This window comes from Eriocheir sinensis, chromosome 70 (genome assembly GCF_024679095.1).
Source record: "Eriocheir sinensis breed Jianghai 21 chromosome 70, ASM2467909v1, whole genome shotgun sequence".
Taxonomy (NCBI): Eukaryota; Metazoa; Arthropoda; class Malacostraca; order Decapoda; family Varunidae; genus Eriocheir; species Eriocheir sinensis.
Window position 1 is genome coordinate 3,883,184 of NC_066578.1, and position 16,500 is coordinate 3,899,683.

Here is a 16,500-nt window from a genome sequence, read left to right on the forward strand (position 1 = left end):
AGAAGTTACAAAGAATAAGGAAGGTAAAGAATGTATTAGGAGAGAGTTGAAGGATGTTAGCTACTGAAAGAAGAGAAGTAAAGAGAGGAATAGAGAAAAGACAGATGAAGAAAGGAATAGAAGAGGAAAAGATATAAATAGAGGAGATAAAAAAGAAGTTACAAAAGAAAAGGAAGCTAAAGAACGTAAAAGGAGAGAGTTGAAGGACGTTTGCCACTGAAAAAAGACAAGTAAAGATTGGAATAGATAAAAAAAAACAAAGAAAGGAATAGAAAAAGAAAAGAAAAAATAGAGGAGAGAAAAAGAGTAGTTAAGACAGAGAAGCCTCAAGGTCGTTAGCTACCGGAAAAAAAAGAGAAAAGTAAAGAGAGGGATAGATAAAAGACATAGAAAAAAAGGAATAGAAGAGGAAGAAAAATAAATAGAGGAGGGAAAAAGTAAGAGAAGTAAAGAGAGGAATATATAGAAAGAAACGGGAGAATACAAAACTGTAGGAGCGGAACCTTAAACCAGTACCAAGAACCAGGTAAACACGATAAAGGATAATGGAGACCCAGGTAAAGCAGACAGGTGAGAAGAGAGGCAAAATGGAGACCCAGGTAAAGAAGACAGGTGAGAAGACATAAAAAGGAGGTACAGGTTAAGAGGACAGGTAATACAAGGGGTAAAAAGGAGTAGACAGGTAGCGAGTATACTAAATCCACATTACCGTAAGAGGATGTGATAAACGGAAGAGCATATTATCCCCTTCCAAGAACCTGATACGCTCGTGTGATGGAGGTGAAGTAGAGAAGGCAGTTAGATAGGAAGGGGGTTAGGTTAGGTTAGGTTAGGTTAGGTTAGGTTAGGTTAGGTTAGGTTAGGTTAGGTTAGGTTAGGTTAGATCTAAAGGAAGGACGTTAGGTTAGGTTAGGTTAGGTTAGGTGTAAGGGAAGAACATGTAATAAGATAGCAAAGATAGATGTACCATAAGCCGATGTGATGATGATTAACACTAGGAATCCGCTAAGCTGTGAGACAAGGCGGAAGAGGTATATGTGAACGTAATACAAGGCAGCTCCTGTACGCTCAACCCCACCTTACCTCACCATCCATGGCTTTATCTAACCTCCTCTTGAATGTATCTATGGTATTGGCACCCACAACATGGCTCCTAGGCCTGATCCATTCGTCCACCACTCTATTGGTGAATCAGTTCTTGCCTATGTCTTTGTTGAATCTGAATTTGTCTAACTTAAAACCATTGCTACGCGTCCTACCTGGCTCGTTTACTTCCAAAATCTTAATTAAGGAAGAGTAGATAATAGAAAACAAATAAGAAGAGAAGAAAGGATGTATTAAAGATGGGAAATAAGAGGAAGGATTTAGAAGACATAAGAAAAAGTAATAAAGGAAAACAGATTAGAAAATAAGGAAGAAAATAAGCTTAGGAAGAACTTGAGAGGCATAAGAAAATAAATAAAAAAATAAAAAAGAATATATGGAAGAAACGAAAGACGAAAAAGGATTAGAAAAACATAAAGAAGAATAGACATAGAAAAAACAAACAAGAAGAAGGAAAGGAAAGAAGGAAGGAAGAATGAAAGGAAGCAAGGGGAGACGAGAGGAAGGACTCAGGAAACAGAGAGAAATAGATAAAATGAAAAAAATAAAAAATCCGTTTAGCAAAGTTCAGGAAGGGAAAGTCTAGTGATATATAGGGAAGGGAGGCTTGATGAATGTACGTGTGTGTGTGTGTGTGTGTGTGTGTGTGTGTGTGTGTGTGTGTGTGTGTGTGTGTGTGTGTGTAAGATTTAAAGGGTGGTGAGTCGTAAATCATAATGAAACACACACACACACACACACACACACACACACACACACACACACACACACACACACACACACACACACACAGAGTGGATCAAGCCATTATTTAAGGCTCTAAGTGGAGTTATGATATAAGTAGTAGGATTAACGACCTTTCTTCCGTCCCTTTGAAGTTTTAAGTGTAATACTCCTTTAAGTCTGATCATACCCTCTCCTCCTCTTCCTCCTTTATCAATTTCTCTCCTTATTCCTCCTTTCGCATTACGTCATAACTCTCTACTTCCTTCCTTCTTTCTATTTTTTTTGTCTCCTCTATATTTCCTTTCTTTTGTGTTAATCTTTCTTCCTCTTCCATTCACTCCTTTCTCCATTCCTCCTCTTCCTCCTTTATCGGTTTCTCTACTTATTCCTCCTTCCTTCTTCCTACTTTTTTTATCTTCTCTATATCTCCTTTCTTTTATATTCCTTTTTCTTCCTCTTCCATTCAATCCTTTCTCCATTCCTCCTCTTCCTCCTTTATCGGTTTCTCTACTTATTCCTCCTTCCTTCTTCCTACTTTTTTTATCTCCTCTAGATTTCCTTTCTTTTATATTCCTTTTTCTTCCTTTTCCATCTATTTCTTTCTCCATTCCTCCTCTTTCTCCTTTATCGCTTTTCTCTCCTTATTCCTCCTTTCGCAACACGTCATAACCTTCTATTCCCTTCCTTCTTACTTTTTTTATCTCCTCTATATTTTCTTTCTTTTATATTCCTTTTTCTTCCTTTCCCATCTACTTCTTTTTTCATTCCTCTTTTTCTCGACATCTCACCTTCTTTTTCTTCTTCTCTCCTCCTCCTTCAAGTCCTTTACCTCCATATTTTTCTTATCTACCTTTTTTATCTACTCTATGGTAATTATATCCTTTCCTTTGCTATTTCTTTATTCTCTTTTATATCTTTTATCAGCATCTTATATCATTCTGATTTCTTCTCTTATCAACTGGGGTTTTTTTTCTTCTCTAGTTTTGCATTTTCCTTTTTTTCTTCATTTCTTTCCTCTATCATATTTCTATTATTTTTTTATCTTCCCTTTCAGCTTCATTATTTCCTTTATTTCATTTTATCTCCATTTTCATCTCCTCCCTTTCCTCTCCTTTCTTTCTTCTGCTTCCTCATTTTGTTTTTGTTTCTTTCTTTTTATCCTTTCTTTCATTTGTCTTTTCATTTTATCTTGTTTTTATATCTTCCTATTCTATTCCTTTCTCTCTCTCTCTCTCTCTCTCTCTCTCTCTCTCTCTCTCTCTCTCTCTCTCTCTCTCTCTCTCTCTCTCTCTCTCTCTCATCATAGTTCTTTCTTCATTCCTTCAGTCTTCTTCCTCCTCCTTTCTCTCTTTTTCTCTCTTCTCTCTTCTCTTCATTCTCTTCTTCTTTCTCCAATTTTCTTTTTTCCCTCTCTCTCTATGTCTCTCTCTCATCACAGTTCTTCCTTCCTTCCTTCAGTCTCCTTCCTCTTCCTCTCTCTTTCTCTATTCTCTCTTTTCTCTTCATTCTCTTCTTCCTCCAGTTTCCTACCGTCAGATTTTACTCTTCGTTATTCTTACAAGTTCTCCTTCCTTACACACCTTCCCTCTATCCTTCCTTTTTATCCTTTCCTTTTATATTTTCTTTTTCAACACCTTTCTTTCTTAGTCCATGTTCTTAATCTTCTTTTCTTCCCACCTTTCTTGTATCCCTCTTTTTCACCCTCTTTCTTTCTTTCTCTCTCTCATTCCCCTTTCCCTCTTCCCCTCAGATCCTTTCAATGCTTCCTCAAGGGTGCAAGGAGACTATGGGGGCTTAGTCGGCCTGCAAATTTCCTTCCCTCTCTCCATTTTTACTTTCCTCTAAAATATCATGCTTTCTTTTCTCCTCCCCAATAGGATCTAACGTTCTTTTAATTTCGTTCTGTTTTTATCGATATCTTTTCTTTTTTTCAATCTTCCTCGTCAGATTATACCTTCTTATTTTCCTTTTTTTCTCTTTTTCTCTGTTCAAAATATCGTGTCTTCTTTTGTTCTGTTTCTTTAGACTTTAACCTTTTTCTCTACCATTCTTTCTCTTTTCATAGTTCTTCCTCTTCTTTTCTCTTTAAAAAATCATGTTTTCTTATTATCCTCTTTCTTCTCTTCCATTCTTTCTCTTTTCATGGGGCTGTTCATCTTTTTAAATCTTTCTCGTCAGATTTAATCTTCTTTTCCTCTTCCCCTTCCATCGTTTTTCTTCTATTCTTTCTCTATCGCCAGTTTATCTTCCCTTACTCCTTTTCCCCATTCGTCTTCTCTCGCTATTCCCTTCCATCCCTCATCTCCTTCCTTCTTTCATCCTCCAACTAGCCTTGTCCTTCCTCTCCTTCCCTCCCGCCTCCTCCTGCGAGCCTTGTTCATCCTGGAGAGCGGAAAGACAGTAAACTCGATTAATCCGCTGAGGAGCTTCCCGCATTATTTCTCCCAGGATAAACGAGACTCAAATGGGGAAATGAGAAAGATGGAACGAAAAGGAAACGCACACACACACACACAGACACACACACACACACACACACAGACAAAGAGAGAGAGAGAGGAGTTATTTGTAGCATCTTTTCTCTCCTTTGTCAATATTTTCTCTCTTCCTTTTCTAATATAATGACAGAAAAGTCTAACATTATTAACTTGTTCAAAATAAATAAATAGATAAACGAGAAATCTTAAGACATAGAAAGTGTGAAGAGAAGTGAGTGTTAGATTAAAGAGAAGAGATAGATAGAGAGAGAGAGAGAGAGAGAGAGAGAGAGAGTAGTTTCTTTATGTTCCTTCCACCCGGCTAGTCACGTTTGTCTTCTGTACAGAGCAGTTCCAACGCGTCTGTGCGAGCGGGTACGATTTTAACCTCATTTGTTATCTTTCCTTTACCGCCGAGTCAGGACAGATAGAACACAAAGTACCCAAGATACTACTACTACTACTACTACTACTACTACTACTACTACTACTACTACTACCACTACTACTACTACAACTACTACTACTACTATTACTACTACTACTACTACTACTATTACTTTTCATCATTCTTTTTCTTTCTTTCTCTCTCGTCATGTTTTTCCTTCTCCTTTATTTCTCTTTCCATCGTTCCTTTTCTCTTTTTCCGGTCAGTTTCTCTTCCCTTCTCCTCCCTTCATCTTTCCTCTCCTTCCTTTCTTTCTCTTTTCATGGTTATCTTGCTCTCGTTCTGACTTTCTCTACTACCACTAACACAACCACTAATACTACCACTAAATCTTCCACTAACATAACCACTACCATCACCACCACTACTACTACCACTACCTAATATTATACTACTTCCAACACTACTACCAATATTACTACTACCATCTCTACTACTAACATCCACTACCACTTAAAACATCCACTACTACCACTACTATTACTACTACTACTACTACTACTAACAGACTACTAACACAGCTACCAGAAACACATCTACCACTAACACAACCACTAACACAACCACGTCTACAAATACATTACTTTTAACTTTTTTTTTTTTTTTTCATCGTTAGTTTTCTCTTTTCTTTTTGTTCTCTTTTTCAAATCAATAATCTTTTCTTCCTTTTTTGGTCGTTTTATCGTTCTCTTTCTCTTCTACCACAACCACCACCACCACCACCACAACTATAAATATCACCAAATGCTTTCCCGTGTCACCAAAACCACCGCTATCCATAACATTCAAACTTAATTACTATACCTCGAAAGCAGAACCCTTCCACCACCACCACCACCACCACTATCATCACCATCAATACCACCACCATCACCATCACCAGCACATACATCCCACACACGGCAATGCACTCAAATATATATAGATAAGACCAACTGTACCCTCACACAATACCCGAATCGTTATCATCACCATCACTACTAAAGCATTCAACCATTCACTTCTTAACACTATATAGACCCCATTCCTATCCATGTACTCCTCCTCTCACATAAAATAAAGGACGCTCTCATACAATACCCAAACCATCACCACCACCACAACCACAACCCATAGACCCCCAACAACGGTCAACCTCTCTCCTTCTCTCACTACTTCTGGTACCTCTCCCCCTGAACGTCGCTTCCTCTTCTCTATTGAAATAAAGAAGAGAGAAAACACTGCCATAAACTACCCCAACCACCACCACCACCACCGCTACCGTTATTGAGCTTTTAACTATTCCTCCGTCACCTCCACTTCTTTTCCTTTTCCCTCTCCACATGAAATGAAGAATAGTACCACAACACCCTCATACAATACCCCCAACCACCACCAACACTAACCACTTGCAACCCCCTTCCCCCTTCTTTTTTTTCTAACATCACTACAACAACACTACCACGCCATTAGATAACTCAACTACTCCCTCCCTCACCATTTGTACCCCGCCCTCTCCCATCCCTCTCCTCTCTCCCTCCCGCTACAGATCTTCAACGAGGGTAACGTGAGCCGGTCGACGCTCTACCTGACGCCGAGCCTCGCCGACGATGACGCCTACGTGTCGTGCCGCGCCAAGAACCCGCTCGTGCCCAACGCCGTGCTCGAGGACTCCAGGAAGCTGAACGTACACTGTAAGCAGGCAGGGGGGGGGGGGGGGGGTGAGCAGGGGCCACTTGAGACATGATAAAGGGAGTGAGGAGAAGAGAAGGGGATGAATCTTTTAGTATTGCAAGAGGAATGATAAGGCTTTTTTTCATTGTTGCCAAATAGGTGGAGATAACCCTTAGTGATATGAAAGGGCTGCTTATTTTTAATACTGTGAATAGGAAGAAGGGAGAGAAACTAAACTATGTGAAATGAACAGGTTGATTCTTTGAGTATTGCGGATGGAAATTAGCAAAGACTGCGACACTATGAGGGATGAAAAGGCTGGTTTAGTATTGCAAATGGAGAGGAGAGAAGGATACAAAAAAACAAACAATGAGAGATGAAGGGAAGGGACGGTGAGGTGAGGTAAGGGAAAGGAAGAGAAGGGAAGGGAAGGGAAGGGAAGGGAAGGGAAGGGAAGGGATCGGATGATGAGATGAGGGAAAGGATGGTGAGATGAAGTGAGGTAGGGTAAGATAAGGTAGGGTAAAGTTAGAGAAGGTGAGGTGAGGGAAGGTAAGGCAAGGCAAGGCTAGATTAGGTAAAAAAAAAAAAGGGCAAGTAAGAGGGAAAACACGGGAAGGGAGGAGAAAGGAAGGTGAGGCAAGGTGAGGTAAGGTAAGGTAAGATAAAGTAAGTTAAGGTAAAGTGAAGTAAAGAAAGGGAAGGGAAGGAAAGGAAAGGGAAGGGAATATGTGGTAAGGTAAACTAAGGTAAGGTAAGGTAAGGTAAGGTAAGGTAAGGTAAGGTGAAGTAAGAGAAGGGAAGGGAAGGGAATGCGAGGTAAGGTAAGGTAAGGTAAGTAAGGTAAGGCAAGGCAAGGTAGAACAGCTGTGTACGTTTGTTTATATATTCTTTACATCCCTCCTCCTCCTCCTCCTCGCGTCGTTTCAATGTTTATGCGCGAGTGTTTTATATTAACTTCCGCGCCAGTCCCGACCTGTTTGTTCTTTCTGTTTGTTTTAGCGAGGGAGGTTGAGGGAGTGCTGGTGGTGGCTGTTGTTATTATTGTTGTTGTTGTTGATGTTATTCTGTTGTTTGTTTTGCTTGATGTTTGTTTAGTCTTGATGTTTCTTAAGACTGATGTTTGTTTTGGCAATAGAGGTTGTTGGAATCGTAGTTGTTGTTGTTGTTGTTAATGTTGTACTGTTTGTTTTATTGATGTTTTGTTCAATATTGATGTTTCTTAGGACTGATGTTTGTTTTGGCAATAGAGGTTGTTGGAGTCGTAGTTGTTGTTGTTGTTGTTGTTAGTGTTGTACTGTTTGTTTTATTGATGTTTTGTTCAGTATTGATGTTTCTTAGGACTGATGTTTGTTTTGGTAGTAGAAGTTATATGAGTGGTAGTAGTAGTAATAGTAGTAGTAGTAGTAGTAGTAGTTGTTGTTGTTGTTGTTGTTGTTGTTGTTGTTCTTAATGTTGTTTGTTTTTATTAATGTTTTGTTTAGTATTGATGTTTCTTAGGACTGATGTTTGTTTTGGCAGCAGAGGTTGTTTCAGTGGTAGTAGTTGATGTTGATGTTGTTGTTGTTGATGTTTGGATGTAGTTTGTTTTTGTTGATGTTTTTTTTCAGGATTAATGTTTCTGCTGCTGTTGTTTTGATGTTGATGTTGTTGTAGCTGCTATTGTTGTTACTGTTGATGTTTGCTTTTGTCTTTGCCGTCGATTTTCTTATTTTTTTTACTTCTTTTTCATTTGCCGTTTTCATGATTATTTTGTGATTATCTTTTTTTTTTGTTGTTGTTGTTATCGTTAATCTAAGAGGTCTATAATATTTGCCGTTATCGTGGCTTTTCACAACAATCGTCAACGGTATTATTATTATCATTATTATTATTATCATTATTATTATTATTATTATTATTATTATTATTATTATTATTATTATTATTATTATTATTATTATTATTATTATTATTATTATTATTATTTACTGCATATTCATCTCCACGCTGCAGAGATGATATTGTCTTTTCCTTTCAAATCAAATAACACAGGAAATTCCCACGAGCAGGATCAAGTACTACAGTTTACCGATGTTTAAAATTCAGCAGTCAAATTTACCTGTATTTAAATCCCTGGGGTGTTGTTGTTGTTGTTGTTGTTGTTTTCAAGTTTATGCACACGTCTCTCTCTCTCTCTCTCTCTCTCTCTCTCTCTCTCTCTCTCTCTCTCTCTCTCTCTCTCTCTCTCTCTCTCTCTCTCTCTCTCTCTCTCTCTCTCTCTCTCTCTCTCTCTCTCTCTCTCTCTCTCTCTCTCTCTCTCTCTCTCTCTCTCTCTCTCTCAGCGGTGATATCTCTCAACTTTAAAAAGCTTCGAGAGAGAAAGACTTTAAAAAAAACCTCTCTCTCTCTCTCTCTCTCTCTCTCTCTCTCTCTCTCTCTCTCTCTCTCTCTCTCTCTCTCTCTCTCTCTCTCTCTCTCTCTCTCTCTCTCTCTCTCTCTCTCTCTCTCTCTCTCTCTCTCTCTCTCTCTCTCTCTCTCTCTCTCTCATTTGCACAGTCCACACCTCATCTTTATTTCTCATACTCCTCGCCACCAACTCTCTCTCTCTCTCTCTCTCTCTCTCTCTCTCTCTCTCTCTCTCTCTCTCTCTCTCTCTCTCTCTCTCTCTCTCTCTCTCTCTCTCTCTCTCTCTCTCTCTCTCTCTCTCTCTCTCTCTCTCTCTCTCTCTCTCTCTCTCTCTCTCTCTCTCTCTCTCTCTCTCTCTCTCTCTCTCTCTCTCTCTCTCTCTCTCTCTCTCTCTCTCTCTCTCTCTCTCTCTCTCTCTCTCTCCATATCCTTAAACACTCAATACAACACGTCAGATAAATCAAGAGTATAAAGGACCTCTAGACCAGTATCCTTCCTTCCTTAAAGACTCATAAAACTACCCAGGAAAACACTACTAACACAACAACCTCTACCAAAGCCTCGTCAGATGTGTGTTAAGCGGAATCTTCACCATTTTACTTCAATATATATTTTTTCTCATATGTTCTGTTTTGTTTGAGCTTAGTGTTGCTTTTTTTAAGTGTACAGGGTTGTGGGTTGTGGGTTATGGCCTCTTGCAGTCTCCCTATGTTTTTATGTTCTTATGTTCTTACCATCCCTTAACCTCTCAGCTGAAAGGTTAAAAGAAATATAGCATAGCGTAGGGTAGCGTGTGTCTTGATGCCGTTTCTGAGAGCCAATGTTATGCGTGTGATCGATCGCCAAGACTCACTAATAAGGCTCGTATTCTTAAACATTTGGGCGCCCAAGTACACATATTTGACAAGGCTTTCGTAGGAGTTTGGGGCATTTAACAAGGCTTTCGTAGGAGTTTGGGGCATTTAACAAGGCTTTCGTAGGAGTTTGGGGCATTTAACAAGGCTTTCGTAGGAGTTTGGGGCATTTAACAAGGCTTTCGTAGGAGTTTGGGGCGTTTAACAAGGCTTTCGTAGGAGTTTGGGGCGTTTAACAAGGCTTTCGTAGGAGTTTGGGGCATTTAACAAGGCTTTCGAAGGAGTTTGGGGCATTTAACAAGGCTTTCGTAGGAGTTTGGGGCATTTAACAAGGCTTTCGTTGGAGGTTGGGGTGTTTAACAAGGTTTTCGTAGGAGTTTGGGGCATTTAACAAGGCTTTCGTGGGAGTTTGGGGCATTTAACAAGGCTTTCGTGGGAGTTTGGGGCGTTTAACAAGGCTTTCGTAGGGGTTTGGGGCATTTAACAAGGATTTCGTAGGAGTTCGGGGCGTTTAACAAGGCTTTCGTAGGGGTTTGGAGCATTTAACAAGGATTTCGTAGGAGTTCGGGGCGTTTAACAAGGATTTCGTAGGAGTTTGGGGCATTTAACAAGGCTTTCGTAGGGGTTTGGGGCATTTAACAAGGATTTCGTAGGAGTTCGGGGCGTTTCCGGGGGTAGTTTTATGACCCTGGTGGTAGTGTGACCCTTCTACTGTACCATGAACCTAGAAAAAGCACTCGTGAGGACCCGACTGATGTCCTGTTTGGCCTTTGGAAGTAGTTGATGTGGGAGGCAAAAGTGTTTAAGATTTGTTTTTGTTTTTTTACAGCAAGGGAGACAGCACAAGGGCACAAAAAAAAGGAAACAATAATAAAAAATAAAAAAGCCCGCCTTAGATTCTTTTTTTTTTTTTCGTTTTTTTTTTACAGTAAAAGAAACAGTTGAAGAGCAAAACATAATTGAGAAGGAAACAACAACAACAGCAATAGAAGGACAGTTATGTTACGTGAAACCATACTTATTCAGAGACAATGTGAAGATCGATTTTCGCGTTGACGTTATCACTAAATTCAACAACAGCAAAAAACAGATGGACGAATTGTGTTTTCTTTTACAGTAAAGGAAACAGTTGAAGAGCAAAACATAATTGAGAAGGAAACAACAACAACAACAATAGAAGGACAGTTATGTTACGTGAAACCATACTTATTCAGAGACAATGTGAAGATCGATTTTCGTTAACTTTATCACTAAATTCCACAACAACAAGAAAGAAAACAGATGGACGAATTGGTCACGTGAGACGATGATCATCCAGAAACAATGTGAAGATCGATTTCGCAAAGTTTATCGTGAAATTCGACACCACCACCACCACCACCACCACCACCACCACCACCAACAACAACAACAGATAGACAATTTTGCTACCACCACCACCAACAACAACAACAACAACAACAACAACAACAACAACAACAGATAGACAATTTTGCTATTTATGTGACCACGATGATTTGAAGACAACTGAAAAAAAACCCATTCAGCTTAAGAACGTCAAAAACTGTTCACCTTTTAAAACACATACAAAGAAAACACACACACAAAAAAAATACGATGAAAATGTAATCAGCAGTACACCAATAAAAAACTAACTTTCCATTAAAATATCTGAAGTAAATAAAAACAATAAAAAAGGTTCAGTATAAATAACATGGGCAGCATAGCAATAAAAAAAAACATTACTCTTCAGAAGATAAATAAAAAAAGGTAAGATAAATGATAAAGATAAGATAGAGATAGATAATAAAATAATAAAGATAAGATAAATAAAATAGAAGATAAAGATAAGATAAGATACATAACAAAAATAAGATAAATGAAAAAGATAAAATAATAAAATAATAGATAAGATAAAGATAAGACAAGTTAAATAATAAAAACGATAAAAAGAAATAAAACCATAAAAAGAAAATGAATAAAAATACAACCAATGCCACATCAATTAAAAAAGAACGTTAGCAACAAAAATAAACAAACAAAAAACAATAAAAATAAGTAAAAATCAACGTTCAGTCCCTTCGTTACTTCGCTACTGAGAAACACGCATCATTTGTACACTTTTAAATCGACACAAATTAAAAGGGAAAACCCAATGTAATGATTTGCCTGACAGAAGAAGTCCCCCACGCGATGCAAGTCTTGGTTGTATGCACCGTGAAAGCCGCCCCTCGCACGGCCTAGGAACCCAGACTTAATTGCTTCCCTCGCTGAGAAAGACCCCAGGAAGGATAACATTAATGGCCTCACGATACTCCGGGAACTGGGAATGGCAATGCAAGTGAACTGGGCCTTTACATTCTGATCCCACAGCTTGGAGGAGAGTATTGAGAGGGATGTTCAGATTCTATAACATTTCGGGACTTCCCCATATTTGTCAAGGCTTTTTTTATTTATTTCAACAAAAGTATACAAAAAGGGGCAAAGGGTGACACAAGCTAAAGGAGCCCTCTTCCATAAGGTAACCTATTCTAGAGCTTGCCCAGTGGTTTGTTCTTTTGTATTAGATTAGCGGTTCTTGAGAGTATGTCCACGGGGGGTAGTTCTATGACCCCAGTGATAGTTTGACAAGGCTTTTGGTAGAGGTTGTTGGGAGTATGCCCATGGGTAGTTCTATAAGCCCAGTGATAGTCTGACAAGGCTTTTGGTAGAGGTTGTTGAAAGTATGTCCACGGGGAGTAGTTCTATGACCCCAGTGATAGTTTGACAAGGCTTTTGGTAGAGGTTGTTGGGAGTATATCCATGGGTAGTTTCATGAGCCTAGTGATAGTTTGACAAGGCTTTTGGTAGAGGTTGTTGGGAGTATGTCCATGGGGGGTAGTTCAATGAGCCCAGTGATAGTTTGACAAGGTTTTTGGTAGAGGTTGTTGGGAGTATATCCATGGGTAGTTTCATGAGCCTAGTATGTCCATGGGGGGTAGTTTTATAACCCCAGTGATAGTTTGACAAGGCTTCTGTATACCATGAATGTGAAAAATACTCAAAAGAACCCCGACTAATCTCTGTGGCCTTTTAAATACATGTTGTAAGAGGCGAGAGCGTCTGAGAAAATGCAGGTCTGAGGTTCATGAGAAGGAGACGCATGCAGGGTGCAGTTGTGTTTATAAATGTTTCGTATACCAAAAGGGTGTTCGTACCAGCGTTGCAAGCTCATCTTATTCACCCCTTTGCATGTACCTTTTTTTTTACACTTTTGACGCTTAACTATCACAAAACGACATCAATAATTAACCATTTCATCCATAGCTTTAAATTTATCTAGTTACTGAGACGAAGGAGACGTTTTTTGGCTCGGAAATTGGTGTGTTTAATATGCTAGGGACGGAAAATTGGCAATATGGGTTCGTACAGGAGTAAAGGAAACCATTAATGAAACAGCAATACTCATGCACTCATAATACGGGCTGTGTCGCTCACCACCACCGCAAAAATAGTCCTGAGAGATATTGGTTGTATTTTCAGAAGCTTTCGACTTTAATAACAGTTATTTCCAAAGGCCAAAAAAGGGGAATTAGTTGGATTAGCCGAACACTTAACCCCTTGACTGTGGATATCCTACCAGAAGACATCACCAAGCTACAGGAATGGAACAAAAAGTGGCTGCTACAATTCAGTGAAGAAAAATGTAGTCATGCGCCTTGGGAGAGGATATCCAGCATACCAATACCACATGGGAAACACTCCACTATCCACCACAGAGGCAGAGAAAGACCTGGGAGTATATGTTACCAAGCTACCAGTGAAGGGATATCCAGCACACCAATACCACATGGAAACACTTCACTATCCACCACAGAGGCAGAGAAAGACCTGGGAGTGTGTGTTACCAGGCCACCAGTGAAAGCCAAATACGTGCCAATCACAGAAGGTTTAAAATCAGACTGCATGTGCGTCTATAAAACGTTGAAGGTTCACAAAATAAAGTCTTAAAATAATAAAACAGTAACAACAGCATGAACAGTAACAGGACACGAGAGGCAGAGGCTAACCGTTGTCTGTATTAATATGTGATTATGACTAAGTGCACTAATCTCTCTCTCTTTATCTCTCTATCTATTTATCTATCTCTCTATCTATCTATCTCAGTCATAACCTTCAAGTAAATTATCTCCTATATCTTTCCTTCTCATCTGACTCACTCAACATTCAAATTCCATCATTCAATCTCTAACTTATTTTATATTCACTCATATCTCCTTCCCTGCTTTTCTTTTCTGATTTCACAATTTGATATTTTCGTCTTTCATTCCATCATTCAACACTCAATCTCTCTAGCTCATTCTGCTAATTTTCCCTTTTCCGTTCCTCTTCTTCACCTTCTCTGATCTCGTTCTCCTTTTCTCTCGCAACGCACGTCTTCAAATATCTCTCCCATTATACAGTCAACCTCTAACTCATTCTGCATTTTATTCTCTAGCTCATTCTGCATTCACTACTTTCTCCTTCCCTCGTCTTCATTTATCCTCCATTTTCTGTATCTGAGCTGGTCTTCCTTCTTCTGTTACTAACCCTCGTCGTGTTCCTCGTCTCGCCTACAGACACGCCTCGGCTCTCCCTGGCGGCGGGACTCAACCTGGATATGGACGACATCAAAGAGGGCGATGACGTGTATTTCGAGTGTGGTATCAAAGCCAACCCTCCGGTGTTCAAAGTGCAGTGGTTTCATAACGTGAGTAGTCATTCTTAGCCTCCTACGTTCCTTCTACTTCTACGTTCAAAGTGTATTTCTTGTGATCCTCCTTAGCTTCTTCCTCTTCCTATTACGTTCCTTTCTATTCCTACGTTCAAAGTGCAGTGGTTCCATAATGTGAGTAGTCATTCTTAGCCTCCTACGTTCCTTCTACTTCTACGTTCAAAGTGTATTTCTTATGATCCTCCTTAGCTTGTTCCTTTTCCTACTACGATCCTTTCTATTCCTACGTTCAAAGCGCAGTGGTTTCATAACTTTTTTTATCCTCTTCCTAAGTTTCTCGTTCCCTTTCCGTTCTTTAGGCCTTCTCTTACTTCCCCGTCTCTCTCTCCTTCGTCCCTTCTTCCTTCGTTCTTTCCTCCTCCGTCCTTTTCTTCTCCACATCTTGCTTCTCCGTTCCTCTCTCCTTCATCCCTTCCTCCTACGTTCCTTCCTCCTCTGTCCTTTTCTTCTCCCCCTCTTGCGTCTCCATTTCTTCCTTCTTCATCCCTTCCTCCTCCGTTCTTTTCTCCTCCCCCTCTTGCTTCCCCGTCTCTTCCTCCTTCGTCCCTTCCTTCTTCATCCCTTCCCACCTCTTGCGTCCCTGTCTCTCTCTCCATCGTCCCTTCCTTCTTCATCGCTCCTCCCTCCTCCATCTCTTCCTTCTCCTTCCGTTCACAGCCCTTCATGTTATTTCTTATTCCATCCATCTTTCTTTTTCTTTATCTTCCTTTTTATCATCTTAATTTCCTTTGGCATATTTTGTCTTTGCATTTTCTTTTTTTTTCTATATATTTTTCACTTTTTTTTTTATTATGTGCTTTTAGTAGTTACGTCTATTAAGTTTTACTCTGTTGATTCGTGAAATATTTAATCTTTATTTAACTTATGAACATTTTTTTTTTTTGTATAATCCGGCCGCGCCTTTTTTCTCATCAGCATTAATCAAACCAGACGCTCTGACTTTGTGATTAAGAATTATCTCGTCTCTCTCTCTCTCTCTCTCTCTCTCTCTCTCTCTCTCTCTCTCTCTCTCTCTCTCTCTCTCTCTCTCTCTCTCTCTCTCTCTCTCTCTCTCTCTCTCTCTCTCTCTCTCTTTTTTCCTCGCCGTCCCTCACTTCCCAAACACGAAAACCGTTTAATCATGCTAAGTTGGTCTGGGTTGTGTGAGAGTCTTTCCGTTGTGGTCCCGGCGCCATGCATTCTTATCTTATTTCATTTTTTGGACAGTCTGCCTTAATTTTACCACGTTCGTTCCCTTGGTCATAATAAGATGTTTTAGGTTTGTGCAAATTTTTCTTCTCTGTCTCTTTCCGTCATTCACTTTTTCCTTCTCTCTTTTTTGGTAACTTGGGTCTCTTTTGGGGTCACTCTTTGGCGGGTTGGGTCTGTTTTGGGGTCTCTCTTTGGCGGGTTGGGTCTGTTTTTGGGGTCTCCCTTTGGCGGGTTGGGTTTGTTCTGGGGTCTCTCTTTGGCGGGTTGGGTCTCTTTTGGTGTCTATCTTTGGCTGGTTCTCTCTCTCTCTCTCTCTCTCTCTCTCTCTCTCTCTCTCTCTCTCTCTCTCTCTCTCTCTCTCTCTCTCTCTCTCTCTCTCTCTCTCTCTCTCTCTCTCTCTCTCTCTCTCTCTCTCTCTCTCTCTCTCTCTCTCTCTCTCTCTCTCTCTGTTTCTCTCTCTCTCTCTCTCTCTCTCTCTCTGGCGATCCGAGCTCTCCGTTTGCTTTTTCTCTTCCCATCGCTTTTTTCTCTCTCTCTCTCTCTCTTTCTCTCTCTCTCTCTCTCTCTCTCTCTCTCTCTCTCTCTCAGTTTTTGGCCGTTCTTCGTCAGCTTTCCCGTCGTCTTCATCAGCCTTTCCGTATTGTGCGCCTTTCCGCTTCTTGTCTCTTATTTTCGTTTTTCTGCTCTATTTTTTGGCAAAGTCTCCATTCGTGTTATTTTGGGGGAGGTCTGTTTTTTTTCAGGTCCCTATTTTCGTTAATTCTTGGTTTTCCTTCGTCTTCATCAGCCTTTCGGTATTATGCAACTTTCCGCTTCTTGTCTCTCATCTTCCTTTTTTTGGTCTATTTTTGGCAAGCTCTCCGTTCGTTTTTTTTTTTTTCACGTTCCTATATCCGTCAATTTTTG

The 16,500-nt window shown here is 39.8% G+C and overlaps 1 protein-coding gene across 1 annotated transcript in view; it reads left to right on the top strand.

Moving 5' to 3' along the window:
• The window catches only part of LOC126988677 (serine/arginine repetitive matrix protein 2-like), a 73,231-nt gene that overhangs the window by 24,176 nt on the left and 32,555 nt on the right, over positions 1 to 16,500 (top strand). The window contains exons 4-5 of the mRNA XM_050847032.1: positions 6,284 to 6,428; positions 14,249 to 14,379. Coding sequence (XP_050702989.1) covers positions 6,284 to 6,428; positions 14,249 to 14,379 — 276 coding nt within the window. The remainder of the gene's footprint in view (positions 1 to 6,283; positions 6,429 to 14,248; positions 14,380 to 16,500) is intronic.